The following is a 27611-nucleotide window of genomic DNA, read 5'->3' on the forward strand; positions in this document are numbered from 1 at the left end:
AGTCCTAGTAAGAATGCGATCAGACTCCACAGAGACATAATTTATTTATTTACCAGTCAGATTAGTGTAAACTCGAGAAATGTGGCGCACGTAATGTCGCCGCAGAAGATTGGCAGCTGAGGACTAGGGCATCGGGGGCGGGCTATAAGAAGGCTCTTTGCTCCTCTTTTCCACCGTAGATCTTTACTTAGCTCTTCTTCCACCATCACCCACAATATGGCCTTGTTCAACGCAACCCCTTTAGGAGCTTTTCAGCTCAAACATCGTGTGGTCTTTGATCCTGTCCTTTCAGGATGGTCTCACATCGATCTTGAAAAATACTGTAGGTTCCAATAATCATCATCTCCGACCATGCAGTGCTCTGCAGGAGGAAACAAGAACTACGCATGTTGCTTGATGATACGCTAACACCATTAAATAGTCGAAAAGCTGAGCCCCGACGGTGGTTTAGTCCTGCTGCCTCCTGTGTGCTCTACACTACCCAATCAAATACAGAAGCGTGTCATCGATAGGCTGCACGTTGGCGACAGTATCGTCTTTGCTCAAGGTACATATAATCATTGGATGTTGGCAACTTGACATCAATATTGATCACAACCTGTATAGTTTGCGATGATGGATCATCCATCGATAGCTTGCCTCAGGCGCTTGCCTATTCCGCAAGTAAAAAGATCGATCTCGGCTACGACGGAGTGGAAATTAATATTGGTAAGTTTACTTTACTCTATCCTTTCAACTCACCATCAGAATAGCTAAAATTAACATATATCAGTGGGGTCCATGTTACAAAGGGTTATCGATGAAAGTGGCGATTCAACTGCTGCTGTTGCTACGATCCTTAAGCTCGTTTATGCGGTAGCAACGCTTGTCCCCACAGACCAAGTGGGCATTCGGCTTGCTCCATTTTCCATTGTGGAAAGCCACCAACAACCCTTGGAGTTCTTCTGCACATTGATCGAGTCGATCACGTCTCAGTTGCCCACTCTGGGCTTTGTTCACGTGGTTGCGCATACTCGGTTTGACGATTTTGAATACCCCAGAAACGCATCGTTGGACGAATTGCGAGGAGCATTGGCTTCTGCCTCCAACTCCATTTCTTTTATTTCGGCCGATGCGTATGAACCCGAAACCGCCAACACCATTGCAACTCGCACCCAGGATCTGGTGGCGGTTAGTTTGCCCGCAGAGGTTGACCTAAATCTGATCACTACATTACGCCAGGGTGCCCCTTATGAGGTTGCCGAAGCAACAGCGGATCGTCTCGACGCCATCCGATCGACCTTCCAGACAGGTAAAGAATATGTGCTTGAGTGGCCGAGCGAGCAGGAAAAGAGGGTTTTCAATGCCATGGATGATCTGGACCGATACTTAGGAGAGTTCGATCCCTCTCTCTCCTACGAGGGCACAGATCAGAAAGTAGTTTGGCGCAAGTCGTGCTGGTTTGCGAGTGAGGGGATTTCTCGTCCCTTTCTAGACACGGAGAAAGCTATTGCTGCATTTGATGGCGACCTTCATGATGGTCTGGCAGGTCTCCGGGCGTTGCATGATCCTTCAGTTCGTCAGTCCATGGTATATCTCAAGAATGTGCTAGACAGTGCTTTGGTGACAACAAGCACTGCAGTCGGCATCGACAAAGACATGATTCAGCGTTGCACCGTGCGATACCGGATCATCAAATACACAGCTCATGCCGGGAACCCCGGTGGCATTGGACTTCATCCGGATGGCAACCTCCTGTCAGCCCTAATTACTAACGGCGATGGGTTGCGTGTATACGATCTTGATGGTACCGTTCGATATCCCGGATACAATGGCACCATCATGATGGGAGGCTCTACCCTCTATCGCTGGTCGCAGGGACACTACCCGCCTACCTTCCATGACGTGGTGACAAATAAAGACCAGGTCAAAGTCTCGATTGTTGCCTTTTTCAACTTCCCAGATCTTGTTACCATCCCGAGAGCCTTGAAATCTGGCTCAGCCAGTGATGAAAGCTTCTTCCATGATATTAAACTCATTAAAGAGGATGACAAATTGCCCCATGGGCAATTGTCTCCGTTGTGGGATACCATTATCGACAAACATCAACTTGTCCTGCCGCCAGCTGTTACTGCCAACTGAATTTAAATGTTGCCTACCTGTCTAGGATTAATTCAAGAGATATTTTATATAGCAAGAAATGTGAGAGAACGCATTTGTCCAATCTCGGGATTACTCCTTTGTTACATCTCGTACGATTCTAATACGGCCTGCACTTTGACACAAACTTGTACGGATAGCAATTTACCTCTATACACACTTTCCACTACGGAGGTCAGACAGAGTCTAGATCTCAGATTTCTGAAAACATTTGCGAGGTTGAATATAAACTTCCTCGGACTCTTGACATCCTCATCCATACCATAGTGTAATGCATGATTCAGGTGCGTGAGAGTCTCACGGGATTTTGAAGCATCAGCCTATAAGGCTAATTTGCGTTATTTGTCTTTGTAAGGGTAAAAGATACTCTGCATACCGGCGGATAAACTCTTTCAGTTCCTTCTAGTCTGTCTCCAATATTATAGTCTTTAGGTACGCTCTAAATATAAAATAAGAAGTAGTAACAAAAGTCCTGGACTAGCTGTTGCTTGGTTTTGATGTGGCTGGTATGGTTGTATCGTAATAGGACTTTCCTTGAGTCTTTCCTGGGAATATGTGGGATACGAATCTTCGTATTTAACTTAGTAAACACACGAAACAAGTAAATAAATGGAAGTAATTAGTCCTGAACCTAAAACTCTTAATTCAAATAAACTATTCCCCAGACAGATCCACCCAACCCGAGAATTTTGACGGAACAACACGAAGCCCTAATCCATCCAAATCAAAACCCATCTATCTATCTGTGACGTCACAAACACATCAAACATCCCATCAATATAACTAATTCAACCCTCATTCAATTAGCACCAATTCTCATTCTACACAGACAAGTAAATCCTCAGTTATAATCTACATATATATATATATATATACATACATACATCAACTTTAGACTACCGAAGACATCCCTTTCACCAAAAATGCCCACCCAATCCCAACCCCCAAAAACCAGCACCTACATCCAACCCAAAAACCCCATTTCACAAACTCCCCTAGAACAACGCATCCCCTCCACTCGCCACCACGGCAACAACGTGCCCGCCATAATCCGGGGTCCACAATCCAAGCCCTCAAACAGTGATGCCCTATCGAAGCATACCCGAACCCCCAAACAGAAACAACGCGACCTCCACTCTGCGGCGGACGTGGACACGGAATACGGGCTCGAGCAGCAGCCAGCGGAGGGGGATATCGCGGCAAGGGTTGAGGGGAAGAGTGCCCGTGCCCGTGAGCAGGCGGGGGCTCATGCGGGGCCTGTGGGGAGTATGTTTGGGCCGGGGTGTCCTGCTACTGCTTTTGCTTCCTCTGGTTTTGGCTCTGGTTCTGCTGGTGATGGTGGGGAATTGAGGGAGTTGGGGAGGAAGAGGGAGGAGCATGATCGGATGCTTGGGGAGAGGGTTGGACAGTCGCCTGCGGAGCCGGATGGGGATTTTGATGGTGGTTCTGAGAGGGAGGAGGCTTGGAGGAGGAAGTTGGAGAGGGAGGAAGAAGTTGATGTTGGGAGTGCGGTTAGGGAGGGGACGGGAAATGCGGTTGTTAGGTGATTGATCGATTGTTTGAATGGGTGGGTGAGTCTGTTATTGTAGTATTGGTTTTAAGGGGACTTGTTGAATGGTAATTGTAATATAAATTTGATAAACTCAGTCTGTGTATACCAAAACTGCTGGTGTTTCTGGATTGCAGCTTGACAGCCTCTATTGACATTTTAGAAAGTAGTCGACCTTCAAGCCCTCTGGAAGAATTCAATCGCTGACCATACAGTCAGAAGCCCTCATTCTTAACAGGACTCTGATTCCCCTCCCAAACCAACTTCCTTGGCTGCATATACTCCTCCAGAACCTCATCACTAACCAGCCCCCTCCTCTCCTGAAACAGACGCACATACTCCTGCAAAGCCTCAATGGCCATCTTCTTCAACTCACCAGCCAACATATCACCATTTTTATAGCACTTATAAACCTCGTCGAGCTTCGCATCATCCTCCTCAAAATACGTCAGATAGATATACGAAACATCCACATCCGGATTTCCCCCAAGCCGACGATGATCCTCGACGCTCACCTGCCCGCCACTGAACGCGTACTTGTTAATATTCGCCTTGATCTGCTCCGGAGTATCCGACATGAAGATAGCAGAGTTAGGGTTCGACGAAGACATCTTCCCCCCGGGACCCTGCAGCGCTGTGAGGAATTTGGAATGGATGAGCGCCGGTTTAGGCGACGGGAAACGCATCTTATGCGCGTTATCCCGTAGTAAGCGGAACTAGGGGTCCTGGTCGATGCCCATGGGGATCAAGCAGGGGATGTTGGCGATGGACTGGGTACGGGTTGGTTCTGTGTCATCCGTCCAGATTTCTGGGTAGGAAGTCGCAAAGGCGGCCACGCATTGAACCGAGGGGAAGAAGATTCGGCCGATGTTGGTGCTGTTTTGTTTTACGGTTAGCTGGGTTCAGTTCAGCCATAGATAGGTAAAGTCTACCGCGCTGTAATACCTTTCATTGAAACCGAATGCGCCCCGGACTTGGTTGAAAGTCACGAGCTTCGAGAACTCCCACGCGTTCATTAGAAAGTGGTTGCTGAGGTACTTGAGATCGCTATAGATAAAGGTCTTCTTCTTGTCGAACCCAATGGCAATGATATCTCGGGCATTCTCTTTGGCGTATTCCATTGTTTCTTCGAAAGTGAGATTGTCTTTGAATAGGGCTTTTTCGTCGTCCGTGAGCATGAATACTAGGGGGACGCCGAAGACGTCTTGAAGCCACTTTGTGAATTGCAGAGGAATTGTGTGTCCCAAGTGTAGACTGCCGGTGCTTGGACCACGACCAGTGTAGAGGAAGAAGGGCTCGCCGCGTTCGTATAGGTTCAGGATCCGGTCGAAGTCACGGTGGCTGAAGAATAGGCCGCGTCGGAGCCAATGGTGCGGCTTGCGCCCAGTGACCTGTTCGAAGCGCTCGAGGAGTTTGCGGTCTATAATGGACGTGTTCCATTTTCTGCAGCGATCAGTATATGGCAGATGTGCGCTTGCAGCAAGCATACCGGGAAATCGCTTCATAGTCAATCGAGGCGACATCCCCGTTCTCATCCCGGGCGCCTTCGACGGACCAAGGATTGATGTCTTGTTCTTGATTGGATGCTGCCATGCTTTCAGCCATTGTTATGATTGCAAGTGATACAGGTAGAAAGTGAAAGTTGGTTTGTTTATATAGGATGACAAGTGACTCACCATATTTCATCTAGGGCTAAGCACTAGTCACGGGACATTGATCTTCAGTTAATTAAAGATTTATAAAATAAGGTACATCCCATTCCACCCCCCACTCAAATACAACAACAGAGGAGATGGGTAACAGAGGAGAAAGAAAAGGCCAGTTCATATGCGAACTCATTCAATTTTTGCAACACTAATATATCCGGGGTATCAAGTATCAACGATCCAACAAATGCGTATGAGTCAAACGTAACAAGATCAGGCATCCTCGTCGCCTTCTCCGATAGACACTTTCTTTAGAGATAGATCCTTCTTCAATTCCTGAATGCGCCTGGCAAGCTTGTTCTTCAAAATCTGGTTTTGCATCTTCTCCCATTTAGCGGTCTCCGTTCGGATAAGTGCTTCCAACTCCGCAATTTCTTCGCGTTGCTGTTGCATTTGTTGCCGCTGTTCCAGCTGCTCCTCATCCAGTCCGTCTTCAGCCACACCGCGTTCGTCTCCATCAGACTCATCACTCTCGTCGCCCGATGACTCCGCTGCAGGCGTGGATGGCTTCGTTGCCGTAGGCGTACCAGCTTGATAAACCCCACTGTCCACGGGAGTCGCAGCCGGAGCGGGAGGAGCTGCATTATCATCGGCAGCTAGAGCAGCCTCCATCTCAGCAGCAAGTGCGTCCTCAAAGTCTTCGAAGATGCCAGGAGCCTCTTCCATCCCCATATCCCATTCACCTTCTGCGTCCTGCTCGTCATCGTACTCGTCGTATTCCCCAGTTTGTACGAGACCCTCAGCCCGGTTCAGCGACGCGCTATCGACCAACTCGTAACGAGGGATGCCCACAGCGGCTTCATCCTGTGCTATTAAGTCCTCCACAGCTTTCTCTACCTGTTCGATCGTCCGAGTACTAACTCGCTCACGGAATCGCCGCCTGCGTACCCACTGCAAAGGCGGCGTCAGACCATGAGCATACTGCAAAGTCTTATCATCGCCGTGTTCGACCTCGGGAGGGAGCGGGTACTCCAGAGCTTCTTTCTCGTTTGCAACCGGGCCCAGCACCAACAGCATCTGACAGATATCCCCGGACTTGTACCATCCACGGCGATCCCAACTCTTCATACCCTCAATAATACATGGTAAATCCACCAAAGCCGCAGCAAACTGCTTGTCTCTGATTCTGAAAACGGCGCGTCGTCCTTCGCGGGTAAGCGGTTTGAACGAGAACTCTGAACGATCGAATCGTCTCTCGGCAATAGCGCGTCGTAGGTATTCACATTCCTCTCCAGGAAGCATACGTAGGATAAACCCTTCCTCGATAGATGGATCGATTTCCGTATCCGACGCTTCGGAGTCGTATCCAACACCAACTGGCCGATTGGGGACCAGGCCCTTATTCTTAATCCGAATCGACTGCACGCCGGGTTTCTTAGAAGGGTTCAACTTCAAACGCTTGGGTCCTGCCGGTTGTTCTGGCGCGGGCCGGGACGCAGAAGGCTCGCTGACGGCGGGTTCATCGGCTGGTCGCTTTTTCGATGGCTTTTTCTTCTTTGCTTTCTCTGGTTCTCCTTCTGTGGTTGGTTTGCGTGCGATTTTCAGTGTGAGTTTGCGTTGAGGGGTTTCTGATGGTGGAGGGGGAGCTGGTTTCTTGGGTGGTTCCTCTGGCGCCTTTTTCTTGCCGAAGGTGAGCTTCAGCGACGGGCGACCCTCAGACATGGCGGGCGGTTCGTAGATTCAACGAATGAAACGGAGTGCTTGACCCCAAGCTAAAGCTGGGGGGATGGAATGAACGTATGCGTGTATATAATGTGAGGGATGAGTAGGAGGATGTTTGGTTGGTATAAATTGTGGTTGCGGAGGAAGAGAGAAGAACAGGCCGAAAGGCGGAAAAGCAAAGGACGCGACGCCGGAAGTCCGTTGACCTGAACTCTTTCGTTCCGCCTTTCTTTCACTTTCATTCCATCAACTCCACTGAATTCGAAACACAATTCTTCCCTCATATTCAGCCAGCGCCGTTAATCGTCTCTCTTCTATTCGACAAAATAATTCGTCTCTCAACAAAACCCAGATCCCCAGCATTAACCAAATACACTACGGCACAACTCTCAATTTCCTTTCAACAAATCAATCACCATGTCAGGTCCAAATCTACACAACGCTCTGCTCCGCCCACCCATTATCCAGATTCTTCGCGCAGCCGGCTTTCACGCAACCCGTCCCTCAGTCATAGACACCCTCGCTGACCTCACAGCCCGCTACGTGATGATCCTCGCCTCATCTGCAACCACGCACGCCGCGAATGCCCACCCAAACAACCCGGTCCCGACCCTGGAAGACATTTACCAAGCTCTACAAGACGCAGGCGCGTTGCGACCGCAACTCCGCGAGTGGGAGGAAGACTGGCACGGCGACGAAGACATGCGAGGACTGGAAGGGTTTCTGGGATGGTTCACGGGCCCGGCGAATCGCGAAATTCGACGCATCGCGGGATTTCTACCGAGCGAGGGTGACGTTGTGGATACGGATTTTCTAGAGAAAGAGGATTATCTTACGGTGTTGAAGAAGAAGCATAGTAAGACGGGGGAGGAGTCGAGATATGCGGGAACTATCCTAGGAAAGAATGCCGAGGAACATCCGATTGTGATTGAGGGCGGTGCGCCGAGTATCCAGGAATGGGGTACGCAGGTGCGGTCGCGGGCGCCGTACTTTGCGGAGAGTGATTCGTCTGGGGTCAGTAGTGCGCCGAGCAATTTGTCGGACGGGGAGGGGATGGATGTGTGAAGGAGGAGTCGGGAGGACGTTTTTTTTTCTCCTTTTCGAGGATTAACGTCTGGGAACAACGGAAGCTACACGGTGGAGGACCAGTTTATTGGAGACTCTGGAGTCTCCTTCGCTCCTATACATACACTCACGCTGCTGTCTGGGTAACGGACAACAAGGACAAAAAGATCAGCTGGGCAACACGGCTGTCCTTGACCAAGGGAACGATTGGCTGCCGGCTTGCTCGACTAGGTATTCTTACAGCCCGTACTGATGGCCAAACATATTTACGCACCCGGCCAATCTTCGCGACACTAGGGATGGGCGCGTCGAGGCCTCAAAGGACAGGAGTGGTCCGACGTGTCGACGTATATATCCTGCACTAGGTGCAATGCAAACAAGGATATGAGGCCGGGGCTGATAGCAGAGTAATAAACGGGCTATATGAAGGGATATGCCACTCAATTCGCCATGCATCTATAGCTATAAGATCAATGGGCGAGTACAAGACAGAGAAGAGCTACTCAAAAGCGATAATAATAAAATAATCACCAAGCATCCAAGCTCCCTTGTAGCAAACCTTGCAATGTCCTAGTTAACGTAAAGTCTTGGCCGCCATGACATCAACGCCCAAAACCACCCGAACCTCACTTTAACTCCATTTAATTAAATCTCCAACGTCCAATTCCACAAACAAACAACAACACCACCACCACCACCACCAAAACCCACACATACACACACAATGGTCTACGCCTTCACCCTCCCAACAACCTCCCACCTCTCCTTTCAAACCCACCTAACCTCAACCACCCACCCATCCCTCCCCCAAGCCGCCTCAACAGCCCGCCACGCCCTCCGCACAGCACTAAAGACACACAAACGCCTAACCCGCGGACCGCAACAAGACGCCCACCTCTCCACCCTCCTCACTACCCTAACCGACTACCTCCCCTACCTAACCGCCATAACGAACAGCCTAACCAGCACGCGCCTCCCCGAAACGCCCTCCGAAGAAATCGAAATCGCCCTCCACAGCGAACCCGAACCCTCATGGCGCCCCACCCTCACCTCCTCCGCCTCCCTCTCCCTCAAACAACCCCGACCCAAAGGCCTAGGCCTTGAATATGAACTCGCCTTCGTCCTCACCACATACGCCTACGTGCTCAGCAAAATCGCCCACAGCACCATAACCCGCACCCTCTACGCCCCGACAACCCCAACCCCAGAAGCCCGCACCGCTGCCATCACAACCGCAACAAAACACCTCCTCCAAGCAAGCGCAATCCACTCCCTCCTCGCCACATCCCCGGTCTTCGCCCACGTCTCTCGCTCCGTCTCCTCCACCCCCGGAATCGTGCCCGATCTAGACCCCGCCGCGCAAGCAGCTCTAGCTTCCCTCGCTCTGGCGGAAGCAACCCTCCTCGCCGTGCTCAAAGATGACTCCTACGTGTCTGCGTGCATTCAGGCCCGCAATCCCAATGATAAGGAGTGGATGGTCCGCGCGCCGGAGATCCCGAAGGTGCGCGCGCATCTGTTTGCCAGATTGTGTATTCGTGCTGCGGAGTATGCGGAGCAGGCGGCTGCCGGGTTGGGGGCTGTTGGGGCGCAGGGACGGGCCGGTGTCGACGAGGATTTGATTAAGTATGTGCGTGTGTTGGGGAGGGTTGCGCGTGCGCGCGCGTGTCGGTTTTTTGGGGTTGATGCGGAGCTGGCGGGGAAGATTGGGGAGGGGATTGCGTGGTTGCGGGCTGCGAAGGGGGCGCTTGGGGTCAGGGTAGAGAAACAGGAGACTGAGGCGAAGAGTAGGGGGTTTTCGAGGTTGAAGCAGGGGTGGATGGAACGGAGGGAGGAGCGCAAGATGGAGAAGGATGCGGGGAAGATGGAGAAGGGGGAATTGGGGCCTGGGGATAACGCTGGGCGGGAGGAGGAGGGGAGGGTTATTGAGATGTTGGAGACGAAGTGGGTGAGGATGAATGATACTGTGAGTTCACTCTTGCTTGCCTTATAATGTTAAGGGTTCTTTGCTAACGGAAGGGTTTAGATCAATACGCAGCTGATTCCGCCGTCGGCGGATCTTGTGGTGAACTTGCCGTCTGGGAGAGATATTCATTCTGCGCCGGGAGCTTATAGGCTGCAGGCTTTGGACGACGAGGAATTGGTGCGCATGCGTGCACCGCCGGTGGAGGACGAGTTTGGGCCTGGCAGTGATGATGATAGTGAGGAGGAATCTGGTCTGACGAGAGATACGCCGAGTACGGTCCCTGAACGGACTGATAGTGCTTATTATTGATATTGATACCCTGGGACTGTTCTATGAGCAGAGAACATGATGTATAGATATGCACAAGGTACATGATTACATAGTCGAAGCTCATATAGTCAAAAGCAGCCATATGAAAAGCTTGAGTCACAGTCACAGTAACCATTCTATGATCACATAGACCCATAACCCAACATGACCTCCGATTTCTACCCAGAAACCACCTTAAACCTGCAAACCCAACCCTAATCAGCACAACCCAACTCAAATAAAACCCACCCAAGTCAAATCGAAGAGAAAAGAAAAAGAGAAGAAAGGGTAAAAAAAATGATACAATTGATCTAAAAAAACAACAACCTTAACAAAGAAAAAGAAAAAAGTCCCATCCAAATACACAATTCAGTTCAACTCAATTCGTTCCATTCCAGCGAACCAAATCCACCTAAGCACTCTTCTCGAAATAGTTCTTCTCCTGGAACAGGTAACCCTTAATCTTGCGCTCCTTCAACAGCTCAAAGTACTTCTCTGTATGTTCCATATATTAGCATGTATATCCCAGACTCAGATTCAGATTCAAAAATCCCAATCCAGTTCCCCCAAACAAGTCCATTGGGCCAAGTCACCAACTCCAATCTCAATTCCAGAGTAAACACTCAACTAAAACCCAACCCCAACCCCCAACGAGACAGCAAGAAAGCAAGCAAGCAAACAAGAAAAGAAAAGAACAAAAAACCAACCTCTCAAAGCCCCACACTTCTCCAAATGATTGACGCCCTCGCGCGCATAACACTTCCCCAATTCCTCACCGACAAGACGAGACATCATGCTGCGGACCCATTGCTCACGGATAATGGCGTCACGGGCGTTGTGGACGGCGACGTTGTCTTCGAAGTCGACGCCCTCGTAGCTTGGGGGCACGGTGGGCTTCTTGGCGAGGAAGGCGGCGGATTCGGGGGTGGGCATTTTGGCGGACTTTTTTTGGGATTTTTTATTCTTCGTAGGTGGGAAGGTTTGGCCGGGGTACTGGACGCGGGGGAGGGCGTTGGGGGGAGTTGGTGATCTCGGATTCGAGAGATGGATGTGCCTTTTCTGATGTCGTCGGGGTTCCGGAGTTATGTGCAATTGGGGGACGATGATTGGTGGGTGGTGTGGGCGGTCTGGAGGTTGAGTGTACTGCTACGGGGTGTGTTAGGGCCCTTTTGTGCAGGGTGGTTTCTATATCACGTGATTATATATATTCCTATTGCTTTGCTTTTGGAGGTGATAATTTATTGATATTTGGAGCTCTATTGATGATGTTTTCTACTGTTATGACTAGGGAAAACATGCGCAAAGTAATCAAGATTTATCTAATCTGTCTATAGCCATGATTATCTCGTAAGAAAAGAAAACGCTTGCCAATCAATAATAGCCCTTCTTGGGGCAGTGTACAGTATATCCAAATGCAAGCCATGTGTAATAAAAGCATATCGTCCAAATACGCCGGAATATCGTCAGAATTGTCCCACAGCAAGTACAATACGGTCATCAAATCACCCATATGGCGACATGTACAGCGAGCCAAAGATCATCCGCGGCCGATCATGCATGAGCCCTTTACGTGGTGTAACAGTGTGACTTTTTATGATTGCGGCGTATTATCTTGCCGCCCAAAGAACTTCTCGTAGAGGCCTGTCGCCTTGTCTTCTACGCGCTCCCGCCATGGTCGGTTCATCTCCTGGGTGATACGGCGATACTCCCACAACTCTGACCAGCAGTCGCGGCCAAAGCTACAGCCGGCCAGATTCACCATAAAGTCACCTGCGCCCTCAACGAAGTGGATATCTGGATCGCCCCCGTCCCCGCAGGCGCCAGGAGGATACGAATTAATATACCGCTGAGGCAAGAATCCAACGTGGCTGCGGATCCACGGCTCATTGGTATACAAGTATTCCAGGGCATCCTGTTCCTTGTGCTCCCACTCCATATGTTTCTGCTCATACATGACGGGATCCCACCAGATGTCTAGTAGACGCTCCGACCACACTGATCGTCGCATGAAGAAGGAACCCAAGCTGAAACCACTGCAGTCTTGCGATAACACCATCTGAATTGATGATGGGTCTCCGTCGCCCACCGGTGAGCGTGAAACGTCATCAAGATACGCCCCCGTCGGCGGGTGGCTAATATTCAAGGGATTGTAGACATTGATATCCCGGTACGAAATTTCGCCCAGACGATTGAAAATGTGGTCCTGTAGGGAGTAGGAGGACTCTACGATCCACGTATTAAGATCCACCCACCAGAACCTAGGAACAACAGTCAGCCACCATCTAGGGTACCCAACAGCGGTAGAACATACCATTCCGCATGGGGATACTTGCGCATAGTCTCGCGGATAATGTCGACCTTCTCCCAGCTTTCCCGCCATTCATGCGAATACCGCTTCTTTGCCAACGTGTTCACCACTTCCAACTCATATCCCCACTGTCTTGCATATTCTTGCTTATTTCGGATGCTGTTGCGCTCCACCGCCCACTCACGGGCTCCCTTCAGTTCCATCACGCCGCCCTCCACATTAGATTCGAGAATGATTACAAACTTGCTTCCGCCGCCAAACGATGATCGTCGATACCGCTCGAGGAAAGCTACCGATACAGGTCAGTCCGCATAATACCCTCATAAAGCTCACCATGATCAACTTACATGTCCAAAAGTACAGATATCCAACCACAACCAGAATGAGGGTAATCAACAACCGTAGTCGTCTGCGGCGCAACATAGTTCTGCCGAACCCACAGGAACGCCAACCTCCCCCGGATGAGAATGGTCGGCCACGTCCAAAGTCGTCTTTATCAATATAACCATTCGGTGACCTAGAGCTTACACGGAAACTCGGCAGGGTGGCGGAGATGCGACGTTTCGACCGGGAAAAGAAGCCATTATTCCTCGTAGAAAAAGACGGATACCCTCGAACCTCGTCGCTCTTCGCTTTGGCGGCCGCCCACGAGATCCCGCTAGGACCCAACGGGTTCGGCGACAAAAAGCCACTGTGTGGTGTCGAACTGCCACTGCCTGTCGTGAGACCTGGACTGGACCACCCTCCGCCCGCCGGGTGGGGTGAGGGTGATCGAGAAAGGGACATGGGCGGGGATTTTGAGTTCACGGGGGTGTCGGGCAGAAGGTTCATAGGCGCACGGGCACAGTTGCCCGTGAAGCGACCAGATCAATGAGCAATTGTGGTGGTGGTGAGGTTCACGTTCGACGAGGTCGAGTGATATCGCGCAAGGGATGTTGAGGGAGCGTCACCAGGACGCGACTCTTCGAGAAGCTAGGAAGTCGAAGATGAAGCGGAAAAGCGAATGAGGTGTGGCACTGAGATCAAATAGAAAACCGTCCAGACGAGAGGGAAAACAGCAAGTCGGAAAAGTGAGACCTCAAATGTTGAGTTTGGATCAAAAAAGACGGAATAGGAATAGTTGATAATGGGGGGCGTTCGTATCGCCAAGTGGTACCCTATCTCCCCAGTCCAAAATTATAGTACAAGGGATAAAAAAAAAAGAGATAGAAAGTAAAAATCAAAAATTAAAAAAAGAAAAGGAAAAAGGAACTGTGAACAGAAGGACCCGTTTCCGTCCAATGGAGAAATGAAGATTCAACCCAGTGGAACTGAACCAAAGGGAACCAACAAAAGGACCACCTGAACGGGCAGTTCCTGGGCAAATGGATGGACTAGGAAACAAGGTGAACAACTCGAGTCAGGGCCTCACCCGCCGGATGGAGTAGGAGAAAAAGATGAGGACAAGCGCTACCTCTACCTCCCCATCCGTGGGAAATGAAGTTGGAGATAGGTTTCACGTCTCCTCTTTGACGAGTGCAACATAGTTATCAGCAAAGGCCAAGCAAATTAAATTAAAATTGACGTCGTCTGGACGGGCCAATGTGGTTTGGTGGTGGAAAGAAAGAGGAAATTATCTTCATTTCGCTTTGATCACTGGATCCGCATGTCACCCCACCAGTTGGTCTTCTTGGCAGGGACTTGAGATGATAGTACGGAGTACTATGGACTATGTAATATATCTTCCGTAACGAACAGGTATTCCCCATCATTACGGTACCTGTAATTGATTGCAACCGGCCACAGCCAAGGCCCAGAACCCCAAGATCTCCTCTCAACTACATTCCTTAAAATCAAGGAATCACCTCATCCCGATAACGACCATGATAAGACGCGTACTCCCTTCAGTAGTTGTTAATCCGGGCATTGAAGACTGTACAGTAAGTAGTAAGTGAGGCTCCACCCGGTAGTACGAGTCGGAGTAACCCAAATCTCTACTATATCAAGTAACGCTCAGAGATGATTAGTATTGAGATTCAATAACTAATAACTGCATCGTTAGCATTGCGACATAACTGAGTCAGTGACGTTTGCACGATGTATGTACAAACAGCTTGTTAATTATGTTTTATTTCTATACTAGCTTTCATGTATACATTCTTCCAACAAACCCTAATAACAGACACCTTAGCTGCATATAACTTCTAGATTCACAGCATACCCAAATAGATGCTAACAGACGTATATACTGTACTGTACATTTATTAAGGTAGATATAACCGCATCACCACCTCACATTCCATTTCAAATCCAGTTCCACCCCAAGAACCCTCAACGACATCCTCGGCGCCGGCATCTGCCAAAAACCTGACTCGACCGCCACCATTCTCTTAAAACCATCGGTAACGTAAACCAGCCTCTCGACTCATAGGATCCGGTCGAAACATGGAAAACCACAATTCCGCCTCCAGAATCCGGGCCCTGGGGTTACAAATAGTCCAGCACATATCCATGCCAAGCCCCGGATGAAACCAAACATACAACAGGTAGGAGTAGTCATCGGCCTTTGGGCCCCACATAGAATCTGATGTCGTGACATGTCCATTGCCTCGATCGAGGCCACTCTCTATCCGCGCAGGGTCGTCAGTTCCTGGAGCAGGGAGTTGTACACGTTCGCCGATGGATGTGGCGGGCTGAGAATCGGCGTCATGTATCCGAATGCGACCTGTCTCACGGTGAGGATGCCTTGGGTGACCTGCTTGGCGATGATGTTTTGAAGCAGGGTATCGAGTGTTCGTGGTCCTCGGTTGAGATGGAGGCATAGCGACAGCTGATTTTGGGAGGCATTCTGGAACCCAGCACCAGGATTCGGGGAGGCTGACTAGGTGCTTCGATGAAACGTGCATTGGAATCTCCCTAGCCGTCTGTTCTCTCCAGTGTCCTCAGTAAATCTGCCATGGAATTCGTCTACTAAGATAAATAGGCGCTCATCTAAGAATAAGGCTCGGGTACGCCTTATCCACAATATTGACTACCCCGAAGATGCTTCGGGCTGACGGATGATATTTAATGCTGGAGATGGAGGCAAGGTTGGGTTGCCGAAGCCATTCTGAAAAAGAGCCATGGTACAGGCTCTCAATAACAAGAGCAACTCTCCGTCTGAAGGTCAACCAAAGCTCAGGATCGATCGTAGGTTATTGCTGGCACTCACGTATAATGTACTGTATACACGAAAACACCGCGATAGATAAGAGAAACTGGGGGAGAAAAGGGACCGGACCGACGGAAATTAGTGCTGTACACTAATTCTCTAGCAAGATCTCGGCCTGTCTACCATTGGAAGCTAAGGGGTGGCTATTATGGACGCTAATGCAATGCTAGGTTCGACGTAATATGCCCTAATTTCTCACATTCGCTTCGGGAGATGACATGATGAACTACTCTGTTCAATCTACTCCGTAGTATATACCTTTTAAAAAGACAAAGCTAGCGTCGAAACTAGCAAGCACATGTAATGATACACGTTGACTAAGGGGAGTCAGTCACGTACAGAGAGTCCCCCCGTAGGTTGCTAGACGTTCTGTACTACTGATATGCTATATTTGCATCCTTATAAAGAATTGTTTGCCAAAACATAACCAAACCTTCAATGTACACTGTTCATACTTATATTGTACTATAGCCTCATGCTTATCACATCCAATGTCCGTTCTACCTAGAGAAAGCTTTCGCCAAGATGTATATGTGCTTTTTTCGTATTCTTCTTTTTTTTTTGAACTTTCTGTTCAATTGCCTTATTCCTTTTCCAAGCCTGCTGACGTGATGTCGTGGATATACCCAATTTTCAGATCCATGCCTCCATAACGATGTATCCCAAAGGCGGGAGTAGAGATGCCAACAACCAAACTCCAGAAAATAAACAAGAATCATGTGCAAGTAAATACCCATCAAGCCCTAAATGCTATCCAACATTACCGCCATACATATCATCTATATCAAAATTAAACAAACCCTCCATTACTTCTTTTCATTGCGATCTTTCCGCGCAGGAAGCTGGTTTGCAACCGCGTCCTTGGGTACCAGGACCTTGCGCACGGTGAACCCCTTCTCATTCTCCGGTCGGGTACCAGCACTGTCCCCATGGTAGAACTCACATCGAAACTTCAAAAATTTGTGGCGATGCTGATAGATCGTGATAACATCCCCCGTGTATATCTTGCCAAAATGAAACCCTTCCCGACTGGTATCCCCTTCCGGCCCTCGGCGCAGCTCCGTATCGTTCACCCAAATGCACTTGCGAGTTTTCGTTGAGAGTATTGCCATCACACCAGGTACAGACATCCAATCCAAACCCGCCCTTATCTTGGACTCAATGGCGGGGGCCCAGAAGGTGACCTCCAACGCATAGGCTGGGATTCTCGTATCCATGGGGTCCGGGTAGCAGACGGTCGCTTGAGGACCCCGGCCCCACGATGTCATTCGATCTTCCAGAGGTATCGTCAATTCGAAAATAGACCCAGGAAGCGTTGTCAATTTGCCCAGGAGAGTCGGAGGTTTACTTGGCTGGAGCACAATTTTGGGGTTCGTAGTAGGCGCTGGATCGGCGGGAGCATCGCCACCTGTTCTCTCTGGATAGTCTAAGATTGGCTGCCCGGTCTTAGCATCGATGGTATTTGCCAGCTCGATGTCGAAAATCTCCCCTGGGATAGATTTGGTTTCGTGGCGTTCGTCCTTGGCACGTTGTGCGATACTCTCGGGGCTCGAGCGTTCACTGGCGGTATCAGGCATGGGCAATTCAATCCGTCGGCTGAAGATGGCCGGTTTAGGGGTTTCGTTACCAGGGCTGGTTCGCTGCTTTGTCTTCGCCTCCTTTTTCTCTACAGAATCCCCCACCTTCACTCCAGTTGGCTGTGCCGGTATCTCGACGACTGGCGGACGATTGGTTGATGTGCCAGGGTGCCACGAATTCATGTTCAGCTGCCCAACAAGATTCTCAGCTCCCATCAAGCTTGGTGCGGATCCACAAATAGGGTCCTCCGGAAGGGAAAGGATGGAGTTAAGGCTGTTGCCGTCGCTGACCATCGACTCACCGGCTGAAGAAATGAAGTCATTAATGCTGAAATTGTCTCCTTCAAATGCATCCATTTTAGCACCCAGCGCATCCGAGCTTCCTAACACAGAGGGGGTGATTTCGCCGAAGAGGCGTTTTGGTGTTGTATCAGCAGCAACTTGGACTTCTTTTAAACTTTCAATATGGGGCAGAGATGGGTAACGAACGTCCGTAAGGGGATAATCAATCCTCGGCCGCTTGGATTGCGCCAAATCGCTATCCTCTTGCTCGGCCGGATCTTCGGGTTCTGGTTCGTCGTGGATTGAAAGCTGAGATGCACCCAATTCCTCTTCCGCATCCTCACCGATGTCTGAAAGTTCATCCCGGACATTGGCATATACTTCGTCATCATCGTACTTATCCACATCTTCAACCTCAGCAATCCATGGATGCTGAAAGCATTCTCGTTCTGTCGGGCGGGCCTGAGGGTCGCGGTTTAAAAGTCGGGTAACAAAATCAATACCCTCTTCTGATACGCCTTCGTTGCGCAGAATATCAATATCAGGATCGGTGGTCATGATCGTCCGTAGCATCTGAGCTCCTCTGTCATCGCCCCGGCCCATATACGGAGGAACACCAGCAAGAATATGGTAGAGGACCGCGCCAAGCGACCACATGTCGACGGATTGGCTATACGGAGACGTTTTCGGGGGTCTGACAATCAGTGTGCGTTCGATTAAGAGATGTTGCTAGGGAAACTTACGGATCACCTAATCTGCGCCTTTTTCTGACTTCACCGCGACGATAGGAGTCGTACTCCGGGTAAACTTCAGGGGCGCAGTAAAGCAATGTGCCACAAAACGTCTTGAGGAAGGTCTCCTCCTGCACTACTTTGGACAACCCAAAGTCCGACAGCTTAACTCTTAGTGGATCGAGCGAGGAGATGAGGATATTATCCGGCTTGATATCCCGATGTGTGATCTTTCGCTTATGGAGATACTGTAGCGCGTGCAGGACCTGGCGGGAAATTGTCTTGACCATGTCTTCCGCGATCTTGCCAGTAGATTGCAGGTACGTCGACAATTCCCCACCGGGGACGTATTCCATGATGATGTAGATCCATCGCTCATGCTCGTGGTGGTCAATATATTGAACAATATTAGGCTGTCCAGATAAGTATCAGTCGAACGATCGTCCTATGTATAGAGGAAGATGCTATCACTTACATGCTTGAGGTCCTTCATAATTTTCATCTCATTATCCACTTTCTGGTCCAAGACGCCGTTCTTCATGAAACGTCGCTTGTCAAGCTCCTTAGCTGCATACACGGCCCCATGCTGCTTTGTGGCAAGCTTGTATACTGTTGCAAAAGCTCCTTTTCCTATCTGACCGGTGACATTGTACGTCGGCCCGCCTGTCCAGTGCATTCCGTAGGTATTAGAAACCGTCCATTGCAAAACAGGCTGTGCAGAGGTTTGACGTGGCTTAATCTGTGTGGTTCCTGCCCGGTGCTTCTGTATCCGCTCAAAATAGCGTAGCAAATTCTCCGTATATTGCATAGAGAATCCTTCTCGGTTTGGAATGCGGACGACGAACCTAACTTCATCTGAGGTTTGGTCACCATTCATCACTTGAATGACAGAGCCGTTGGTCAGCATTCGACTATTCTCTCTCTGGCTCTTGCGAAGACGGCAGTTGTCTACAATGGTGCCATTGGTGGAAATGTCCTCGAGCATAATGATTCCGTCTTCGGTGAGGTAGATGCGGAAGTGCTGATTTGATATGCGTTTCGAATTTTGGTCACGGGCAAGGAGAAGATCGCAACGAGCTCTGTTGCGTCCGAAGCAAAAGCCAGTATTCAGATCGTGCACTTTCGAAGACAGCCTAAGCCCAATGTCCAGCGCTGCTGAAGTGTCGAACGCCAGCTCATCTCGCTGAAGGATATGCTGGGGCGCAGAACTGGCAGAGGCGGCCACCGCATGGTGGGCAGCGGGTGAACTGGGGTGCAAGATACATATTATGTCCGACACGTCCTGCTCATGGAGACCAGAGTTGTTGAAGCCCATGCGGCGGGGGTCCGTGCATGGCTGGGTAGACTCTTGGGTCGCTTCCATTTGGTGTGGGAGGTGGTAATGTCCGGCGAGAAGTTGCCTGACACTGCAAAAGAAGAAAGAGAGAACTACTATCACAAAGTGGATAACTTAAGGTATATGTGTAGATGTGTGAATATGAAGAGATGTTCGCAGAATCAATACAATCATTAACACGGGCTGCATTCCATGAACCTATTGGAGGGTCAGTTTTTCATGCCTCACAATATGTTTCATGAGATAGTCTTGGCTAATGGAAGAGTCTGGAGGTTCCTTACCTTATGCAAAACCAACGAAAAATGAACACCAATAACAGGTGCTCTTCAATGGACCCCCTAGCTTTCCACTGGGGGTGCTAAACTATGTGCACGGACTTGATACTAGTAGTTGCCTGTACTGAGCCAAAAAGGCACCAGAAAAATCCACCAAGCTTTTGAGGTAATATTATATTCCTACAACGCGTAGTGCCTCGATGACAACGGGTAATGGGAAGGCAAATTCGTAGGTAGGGAGACCCCGATCTTGCCGGCCAAATAATCACAAGCAAGCTCGCACACGATGTTGTGGGCCGGATTCATTAAACAAAGGAATGACAAATGGAAGTTCGAGCTATGATTTAAAAGGAGGGCAAGCGCTATGTCTGTGAAACAGTAGATGGCGTTAGTCGGGAGCTCTTGATTAACGAGGAGCGACAGGACTCGAAAACTTACACAGTTGACGAAGTCCCCATCCACCATCCACTGCACAATCCAGAGCGTGACTGCGACAATGGTCTTAGTTTAATGGGGCGATCCGGCAACAGGGACGCGACAGGAAGCTGTCTTGGTAGGGTCGTCGTCCACGAAACAAGCAGTGAGGCTGAAGTGAATATCCCGCAATTTATTTGAAGAGCGGAAGAGGCCCCAGGCATCAACAAGGCGCTGTCCAGGCACCAAGGCCGAAGCTGCCTGAGGCGGACAGAGCACTTCCAGCCAATAGCGAGCATGGTGGGGGGATATTGGGCGGGAACCCAACCGTGGATGCCGAAGTGGGGATTTTGGATCTATCAACCCGAGATATGATTCACTCCCACATATCGATTACATCTGTGGAAACTTCAGGTCTTACTCTTTCTATTTGCATATTTACTTACTACTTTTCGTTTAGTAATGAATACAGGATTTGGAATCAGTATGTTCTTAAGAATATACTCTATCGAAATAGATAATATTCTAAACTTATATTCATACTATATGATATGTCTATATCTCTATGTAGATATCTTTCAACAATCGCTCATCGCCAGTGCCGACATCCTTCCTTGAATCCCTTTCTGTTCTTCCTCGGTCAGCTCAATCCCAAACTGATCCTTCAAAGCCTTAACTCGTTCCCTCTCGGTCATGCACATTTGGACCAGCACGTTCTTCCCGCCTTGATTCTTCTTAACTTTGTCATCGTCCAAAACAATCTCCCCATACACCTCGTCTCTTTCACGAAGATACTTAACCACCAACAAATGTGATGTGAGAAAGCAGTCTGAGTGGCAACTTGTGAAGAAACTCATTACTTCGAAATCACGCTAGAAGAATTCTATTTCTGTGAAAGCGTAGTTATGTATCCACGGCTGGTCTTCCGCATTGCGGGTCTGATAAATCCACTGGCGTTGGCGAGACCCGGGTAAAGGTTCGTACACCAACCGCATCGTCTGGGTTCCAATGTTCTTATGAATAGAACCCTTGACCAATGGTAAAGGACATCTAGGACCATTCCCTCCATATCCCACGTCGATCAGGTATCTTTGCTGGTCGAGGGTGACGATATTCACAGAATGCTCCCTTGAACCTTATCAATATATACCCAGACACAAGTAAATTTCCAAGAACTCACCAGCCGGACAAGCTTTTTGTGTAACTCTGCCACATCTAGGGAAACCTTCACATTCTTCGCATAATGAAGGGATAGGTTTTCGTAAGGGATTGCTGTGACGTGATAACCTTGGAGATTGGACAAAAAAGAGAGATCCAATGCAGGATGCTGATCGCGACGGTATGTTTTCGGTAATTGGACGCGCTCGAAGTAGGCGTCAACCTGTTCGCCTGTGAGCGCTGAGCAGATGGATGTCATACTTATTCTATATGAAATCAAAAAGGGAACAGGTAGTCGTTTCTGTCACGCAGAAAGAGGCAAGGCAACTGGGGTTTATGCGTTGAGTCATTGCGATCTAGTTGATGCCGAGCTATCCTTAATGGAGATTATGTAGATCGAGACTCTGCCCCAATTGGATACCATCCGATCCGAGCGTCGATCTAGCAGATCTGAGATGAGGGGTTGCTGATGCTCAAGATCCCAAGACCCCCCCACCACCTTTTTTCCTTTCCTTTCCTTTTTCTCAGTTCTTGGACGGTACACGCACTGTTTTGCATACCGCCGAACAATATTTCCCCCAAATCCCCGTGGTTCACTTCACCGAAACTGTCTACGCCGTGTTCATCATGCGCCTCTTTACTGTAAGTTTAACGCATGTTCGAATCTATAAGACCCACTAACCAATAACGTGGAGGATGTCATCTCCGATGACGAGATGTTTTCGGACAAATTCCCTATAAAAGAAGTAGACGATATTGTCTATGAAGTAGACTGCGCATTAATAGAAATCACCCGGGGCCCTGTTGGTGCGTTTTCATCTTTATATGCTTAGAAAGAAACTTTTAACGCAATATCTAGAGATTGGCACTGATCCCTCTGCTGAGGAACAGGAGGAGGCGCCGGAAGATAACACCGTCACTGTCAATAATGTTGTGCATTCGTTTCATCTACGACCAACCAACTTCGACAAAAAGACGTATATAATGCATTTAAAGGGTATGCCCACGTTATCAATGCCGGTGCGAACTACTAACGGCGCCACAGGTTACATGCGGGCTATCAGGAAACATCTTGAAAAAACAAACCCCTCCAGGGCCCACGAGTTTGAACAATGCGCATCGCAGTATGCGAAGAAAATCGTCGCCAATTTCAGAAGCTTCGAATTTTATACTGGAGGGAGTATGAACGGAGAGGCTATGGTTGCTCTTCTCAACTACCGCGACGATGGCGAGACTCCATTTTTCACCTTCTGGAAGGATGGGCTGGACGTAGTTGATTATTGAAAAGTAATTGACGAAAGTCACAGTATGAGATGGTTACGCTGACTGCATATATGCCCCGTCTAGATTAGCTATTTACCGTTAAATGGCTAGCTAGAAGTCCAACTTAAATTGATAGTCGAGCAATGCAGTATGGTTTATCGCAAAGATGAACGATATCAAGTTGTCCTCTATGTTGTTATACTAGGAGGCGAGTACATGCTTTACCCACGACATGTAGCCTGGTACTCTTTCAGGTAGAAGGGGCGCGGTCGTCCTATCAAATAATGCTACTGTTGGAGTCTGGAGAAAGAGCGGATCTCGAGTCGGGCAGTCATTGATTGTTTAATGTTATAAGGCTATAGTAATCCCTACCTCACCCTTTATTAACATACAGATCCTCCATGGCCGTATTTAAGGGAAGGGACCGAAAACATAAGTTGTTAATCTTGCCCTCCAAGTCATGTTCATAGTAGTTGGGGTACCATGCGTCTTGTTGATCCAATCTTGGTCTTCAAGGCTTTATAGTATTTAAAGTTAATTTCTCATGTCTATATAATTTTCATTTTACGATCACTTAGTGTCTCGTCTGAGTAACGAATCAGGGTAGAATCGTAATCCTATACCTTCTTCACAGCTTTTCGACGAATTATTTCCAATAACTCCTCCAGTAGCTCGATGTAGATCGGACTGTGATTACTAATCACATAAACCCCCCTAAAAGGAGTGGATGCCCACAAGAGGAAATGAGCTATATACTATTCACTTGTGTACTACCCGTTGAGATCATTACATTTGAAAATTCTTAGGGTTTTTACCTGCTACCGTACGGTAAGCTTTGATCCGTGCTACGTTGATAGTTCCCACTCATAGCCAATCCAAACACCTCGCCCAGACGCGCAATGGCCTCCTCCGATACCTCTGGGATTGAGTCAGTGTCCGCTGCAAGGATAACCCTAAGTAACCCGTAGAATGAGGGGTACGTACGGTAGTGAATGACAATCCGATTGCCCAACAGCTTCAGCCCCTTTTCCTTCCCTATCTCCCCCAAGTCATTGGGTCCCAGCCCGGCCGCGTCAAGGTCCAGCCACACCATGTTAGTCTCTACTGGCTGTGACAGCTTGCCGCCGAGGTTTTGCCACATTTCCGCGACTTTCTTTGCCTTAGTATGCGTTTCCCAGAGCTTCCCTCCCTGACCATGGGGGTCTGTGCCAAAGGTCTCGTCGAGAGCCACCCGGGCTGCAGCAGCGAGTACCCCTGCTTGTCGGACACCACCTCCAATAGCTTTGCGGAACCACCTAGCTTTCTTAATAAACTCCCTGGATCCAACAATAATACTACCAATAGGCGCCCCGAGACCCTTGGAGAAACACAAGCTCACGCTGTCAAACAAACTAGCGTACTCCGGTAAGCTACCGGCCCCGGACACTACCGCTTCCCAGAGCCTCGCCCCGTCCAAATGCACTTTGATCCCGTTTGCATGCGCCCATTCTGTAATCCTACGAGCCTCCGCGAGCGGCAAAACCCTGCCGTCTAAGGTGTTTTCCAAACTGATCAGCTTCGTGGGACAGTGGTGGATATCGTCGTCAAGCACCGCATATTTCTGGATATCTTCCAGGGTGAGATAGCTGCCGTTCTTGGGATCGATGGGTTGGATTGTCGCACCGGTCAACGAGCTGACCCCACCCGCCTCATGGCAGACGATATGAGATCGGCGATCACATATTACGGAATAAGGCGGCTGCACGAGGTGAGTTCGAATGGCAACCTGGTTACCCATTGTTCCGGACATCACGAGCAAGGCATCTTCATGGTTGGTGCGTTGGGCTACATAAGCCTGGAGGTCGTTTGTTACCGGGTCCTCACAGAAGACATCGTCAAGGAGTGTTGTTTGAGTGATTGCTTCGAGCATTGACGTGGTCGGTTTGGTCATTGTGTCGCCTTTTGTTCGCTATATTTTAGCATATTTTTGTCAAAGATATATAATCATTGACATAATCTTACTCCTCAGGTCAAACTCCGCCGCCCCAGCACCTTGCCAGGTGTTGGCCTTGTTATTTGAAGCTGTCGATAAGCTCGCCATAATGAATCTTTGACCGTATGCGACTCTTTGAAGAGATAATGCCGGCCGAAGCAAAGGTGGTGGCCGAATGAGCGAGCGAAAGAATGGCCTCATCAAGTCCGCTTCTCGCTGACAATCCACAAAGCGTACAATGAAAGGAGGGGGCGCAACAATGACTTGGTCGGTACTACCTGTTACCGAATGGAGGCTTTCCGAGACACCAGTGCACGTATGCGGGGACGGTCGGAAGAAATACCGCGTACGAAACCCATACGGTAAAACGAATACCAAGTCGGACAACATGCCGGGGTAATTAACATTTAATGGAGTAATAAGCGTTTTAGAATGACGACACTTCGAAACGCGTGCGGTTCTTATCGATAACCCGAACAGGAATAGCTGACCCGCCGACGTGTCCCCGGTTGTGGCTGAGTCAGCAGTCGAGATCCCTCTGGACTTTTGCAGCGTGGGAGAGGCTTTCAACGTCCTCGCATAGTCCCTCCAAACCCTTTTGCAGGTGGCGTACGACACATCGGACGCCATTTTGTGGGTTTTGGGATCCCTTTTCACCATGGATTTATCGAAATTGGCCCGTCCGGCCATCCTGTGCCAGTGTTTGCGCTGTTCGAGCTCCCTAGCCGCACTGGAGAATGAATGGGCCAAGCTTTCCAACTCTTATTCCGTTGCAGCAGGATGGCTGAGCGTCGAACTCCACCGCATCTCAATCTCGCCCGAAAAGAAACAAGTACCGCAATCATCAGACCTGAGTATACTCCGCGGACGCATCTTGCAAGAGATCTCCTGCAAGCTCTGCCAGCAGAAATTAGGCGTGTTGTGCTCGCTCGATAATGGGTAAGTCGGAGTAACACCGAATGAACAAGAGAGATCATCGGCGCATGCATGCAGACTAACGATGCCAAGTCCTAATGTCTTCTGGAAGCTATCGAAGGTCTCGTTCCGGGAAATCGTGTCCATGCGCACGGTAGAACCTGTATTCAAAGATGGACTACTCGAGCGCCTGATCCACCCGCCTCAGAAGGAATCGACCCGACGAGACCGGACATCTATCCAGCCCGGAGCTTTAGTACGAGTCGGTTCGTCTGAGATGGACCATTACACTACATCCGTGGAGCAGCAGATTCAACACCATGGACTGAGCCTCGATCATATCTCAAGTTCCGTGAGCAACCTACACGATACTATGTCCGAGCTGAAAGGCGCATTCACAGCGCTCCGTATCGAACTGAATAGCCCCGGACGCCTCCCCGATCTAGGAAACACCATGGACAACGACTTCAACATGATCACAACAGTTTTAAAAGAACTGAAAGCCAAGTCAGAAGAGATCGAAAAGCTAAAACTAGAAATGGAGGCATTGAAGCTCAAAAACCGTTACGTGGAAGAACAGAACGCAAGACATCAACAGCAACAGCAACAGCAACCCTCAACCCTATCTATACCCGGCCCACTCCCAGAAGTCCGCAGCCCGGGATTGCTCCAGGCAGGCAGGAAGCGGCCATGGCCGGACTCCTGGCCCAGCGGCCGCACACAACCAATTGCCGACTCATTCGATGATGGCGATGAGGAAGATAGCATTGACTTCTCTCTGGAAGACCCACATATGCCCCCAGTCAAAATCCCATTAAAGGGGCCCGAGACGGACGCAATGATGGACACACCGCGCGAGCCAACAGTGCCAGGGTCTCCGAACTTCCGAGTGGAAATCAATCCATCAAGACACCAAAGTCCACAATGGGAGACCCCCGAAATCCATCCCAGCGTAGAGCAACAGACCGTGTCCAAACGCCCCCGTATGTCTCAGGCTTCCGAGAAGCCACCACCTAGCGGGGAGTCGGACAAAAGAAGGCCAGGGCGGCCACGCAAATCCATAAGCCAGGCCACAAAGCCGGATTTTTCACAGACTCAGACCCCGAGGCCAACACCATTAAGTGAGCAAAACCCCAACGTCAGTAGCAATGGCCAAAAAGAGAATGCACCCTCCAGCACCAGTCCCAGCCAACGCCAAAATGGAACTGAAACACGTCCGGGTCGTACCCGAAGCTTGCGCAGTCGGTCACGGCCGCCACCCCGACAATCAACAGGTCCTAATAATAATTTCTCTGAGCAGGACCAGACACATACATCGGCGAGTAGTCAAAAGGAAACCCCGCATGGGCCAGAAGATCCAGTGTCTTTTGATCAAGAGACAGGGTCAGGGAAGGAAAACCCGCTGGGAAAGACAAATGGTGCTCATACTGATGATGGGAATCAGCGTGAAGCGCAAGAGAAACGAAAGGCACAGGTTGCCGCCCGCGATATTATGGCACGCTTAGCTATGCAGCGCGAAGAAGCCATGGAAACGCAGGCCCGCTGATTCAAAGCTAGACTGAAATTCTATTCATGTATTATTCATTTATTTACTCCCTTCTAACCGTTTCCGTCTTAGTCGTTCACTCGCTTGTTTTCCTTTTTGTCTTGAACTTTTAAAACTACTTTGGGTTATGTGATGGTGTATAAAAAAAAGTCGGTTCTTCACGAGTACACGGAGCAGTGGAGCAGTGGAGCAGTGGAGCAGTGGCCGGGTTAGATTGGTCTTCCTGAGATCTGGATATCTCAATACTATTC

The 27611-nt window shown here is 49.4% G+C and overlaps 14 protein-coding genes across 14 annotated transcripts; 6 read left to right on the forward strand and 8 right to left on the reverse strand.

The window, feature by feature from the left end:
- Nucleotides 1-211: 211 nt before the first annotated feature.
- Nucleotides 212-2477, forward strand: BDV27DRAFT_137025 (uncharacterized protein). Its single transcript, XM_032068904.1, has 4 exons — nucleotides 212-322; nucleotides 422-547; nucleotides 607-708; nucleotides 773-2477. The coding sequence occupies exons 1-4, from the start codon at nucleotides 217-219 to the stop codon at nucleotides 2119-2121; spliced, it is 1683 nt and encodes a 560-aa protein (XP_031921920.1). The 5' UTR covers nucleotides 212-216; the 3' UTR covers nucleotides 2122-2477.
- A 585-nt stretch (nucleotides 2478-3062) lies between these two features.
- BDV27DRAFT_163187 (uncharacterized protein) lies at nucleotides 3063-3686 on the forward strand (the record flags this gene model as incomplete). The annotated part of the gene is made up of 1 exon (XM_032073515.1): nucleotides 3063-3686. One exon carries the CDS (start codon nucleotides 3063-3065, stop codon nucleotides 3684-3686), a length of 624 nt encoding a protein of 207 aa, XP_031921921.1.
- Nucleotides 3687-3767: 81 nt separating this feature from the next.
- Nucleotides 3768-5293, reverse strand: BDV27DRAFT_169132 (uncharacterized protein; the record flags this gene model as incomplete). Its single annotated transcript, XM_032074953.1, has 4 exons — nucleotides 3768-4404; nucleotides 4525-4564; nucleotides 4634-5131; nucleotides 5178-5293. The coding sequence occupies 4 exons, from the start codon at nucleotides 5291-5293 to the stop codon at nucleotides 3904-3906; spliced, it is 1155 nt and encodes a 384-aa protein (XP_031921922.1). The 3' UTR covers nucleotides 3768-3903.
- On the reverse strand, nucleotides 5252-7180 carry BDV27DRAFT_137027 (transcription initiation factor TFIID subunit 7 family protein). The gene is made up of 2 exons (XM_032068905.1): nucleotides 5365-7180; nucleotides 5252-5274 (listed from the first exon to the last, which is right to left on the reverse strand). Exon 1 carries the CDS (start codon nucleotides 7054-7056, stop codon nucleotides 5608-5610), a length of 1449 nt encoding a protein of 482 aa, XP_031921923.1. The 5' UTR covers nucleotides 7057-7180; the 3' UTR covers nucleotides 5252-5274; nucleotides 5365-5607.
- Nucleotides 7181-7323: 143 nt separating this feature from the next.
- On the forward strand, nucleotides 7324-8656 carry BDV27DRAFT_137028 (Bromodomain associated domain protein). Its single transcript, XM_032068906.1, has one exon. The coding sequence runs from the start codon at nucleotides 7474-7476 to the stop codon at nucleotides 8119-8121; it is 648 nt and encodes a 215-aa protein (XP_031921924.1). The 5' UTR covers nucleotides 7324-7473; the 3' UTR covers nucleotides 8122-8656.
- Nucleotides 8657-8843: 187 nt separating this feature from the next.
- Nucleotides 8844-10730, forward strand: BDV27DRAFT_169136 (pH-signaling protein PalC; the record flags this gene model as incomplete). Its single annotated transcript, XM_032074954.1, has 2 exons — nucleotides 8844-10084; nucleotides 10145-10730. Coding segments are annotated over 2 exons (1490 nt in total), but the record flags the coding sequence as incomplete, so codon positions are not given.
- Nucleotides 10678-11428, reverse strand: BDV27DRAFT_62957 (putative NADH-ubiquinone oxidoreductase 12 kda subunit). Its single transcript, XM_032077144.1, has 2 exons — nucleotides 11101-11428; nucleotides 10678-10888 (listed from the first exon to the last, which is right to left on the reverse strand). The coding sequence occupies exons 1-2, from the start codon at nucleotides 11324-11326 to the stop codon at nucleotides 10806-10808; spliced, it is 309 nt and encodes a 102-aa protein (XP_031921926.1). The 5' UTR covers nucleotides 11327-11428; the 3' UTR covers nucleotides 10678-10805.
- A 261-nt stretch (nucleotides 11429-11689) lies between these two features.
- On the reverse strand, nucleotides 11690-13864 carry BDV27DRAFT_62970 (putative alpha-1,6-mannosyltransferase subunit). The gene is made up of 3 exons (XM_032077145.1): nucleotides 13049-13864; nucleotides 12705-12990; nucleotides 11690-12651 (listed from the first exon to the last, which is right to left on the reverse strand). Exons 1-3 carry the CDS (start codon nucleotides 13530-13532, stop codon nucleotides 11985-11987), a joined length of 1437 nt encoding a protein of 478 aa, XP_031921927.1. The 5' UTR covers nucleotides 13533-13864; the 3' UTR covers nucleotides 11690-11984.
- Nucleotides 13865-15070: 1206 nt separating this feature from the next.
- Nucleotides 15071-15502, reverse strand: BDV27DRAFT_163195 (uncharacterized protein; the record flags this gene model as incomplete). The annotated part of the gene is made up of 1 exon (XM_032073516.1): nucleotides 15071-15502. One exon carries the CDS (start codon nucleotides 15500-15502, stop codon nucleotides 15071-15073), a length of 432 nt encoding a protein of 143 aa, XP_031921928.1.
- An 843-nt stretch (nucleotides 15503-16345) lies between these two features.
- Nucleotides 16346-20168, reverse strand: BDV27DRAFT_62976 (serine/threonine-protein kinase). Its single transcript, XM_032077146.1, has 4 exons — nucleotides 20099-20168; nucleotides 18957-20015; nucleotides 18494-18894; nucleotides 16346-18444 (listed from the first exon to the last, which is right to left on the reverse strand). The coding sequence occupies exons 2-4, from the start codon at nucleotides 19842-19844 to the stop codon at nucleotides 16698-16700; spliced, it is 3036 nt and encodes a 1011-aa protein (XP_031921929.1). The 5' UTR covers nucleotides 19845-20015; nucleotides 20099-20168; the 3' UTR covers nucleotides 16346-16697.
- Nucleotides 20169-21084: 916 nt separating this feature from the next.
- BDV27DRAFT_169138 (uncharacterized protein) lies at nucleotides 21085-21923 on the reverse strand (the record flags this gene model as incomplete). The annotated part of the gene is made up of 3 exons (XM_032074955.1): nucleotides 21085-21358; nucleotides 21422-21630; nucleotides 21687-21923. The coding sequence occupies 3 exons, from the start codon at nucleotides 21921-21923 to the stop codon at nucleotides 21085-21087; spliced, it is 720 nt and encodes a 239-aa protein (XP_031921930.1).
- A 280-nt stretch (nucleotides 21924-22203) lies between these two features.
- BDV27DRAFT_62987 (translationally-controlled tumor protein) lies at nucleotides 22204-23005 on the forward strand. The gene is made up of 4 exons (XM_032077147.1): nucleotides 22204-22306; nucleotides 22360-22471; nucleotides 22524-22661; nucleotides 22710-23005. Exons 1-4 carry the CDS (start codon nucleotides 22292-22294, stop codon nucleotides 22946-22948), a joined length of 504 nt encoding a protein of 167 aa, XP_031921931.1. The 5' UTR covers nucleotides 22204-22291; the 3' UTR covers nucleotides 22949-23005.
- Nucleotides 23006-23738: 733 nt separating this feature from the next.
- On the reverse strand, nucleotides 23739-25007 carry BDV27DRAFT_150094 (threonine aldolase GLY1; the record flags this gene model as incomplete). Its single annotated transcript, XM_032071171.1, has 3 exons — nucleotides 23739-23845; nucleotides 23912-24865; nucleotides 24929-25007. The coding sequence occupies 3 exons, from the start codon at nucleotides 25005-25007 to the stop codon at nucleotides 23739-23741; spliced, it is 1140 nt and encodes a 379-aa protein (XP_031921932.1).
- A 420-nt stretch (nucleotides 25008-25427) lies between these two features.
- Nucleotides 25428-27611, forward strand: BDV27DRAFT_62996 (uncharacterized protein). Its single transcript, XM_032077148.1, has 2 exons — nucleotides 25428-25838; nucleotides 25908-27611. The coding sequence occupies exons 1-2, from the start codon at nucleotides 25558-25560 to the stop codon at nucleotides 27358-27360; spliced, it is 1734 nt and encodes a 577-aa protein (XP_031921933.1). The 5' UTR covers nucleotides 25428-25557; the 3' UTR covers nucleotides 27361-27611.

This window comes from Aspergillus caelatus (genome assembly GCF_009193585.1).
Source record: "Aspergillus caelatus strain CBS 763.97 unplaced genomic scaffold BDV27scaffold_302, whole genome shotgun sequence".
In the NCBI taxonomy this organism is placed as follows: domain Eukaryota; kingdom Fungi; phylum Ascomycota; class Eurotiomycetes; order Eurotiales; family Aspergillaceae; genus Aspergillus; species Aspergillus caelatus.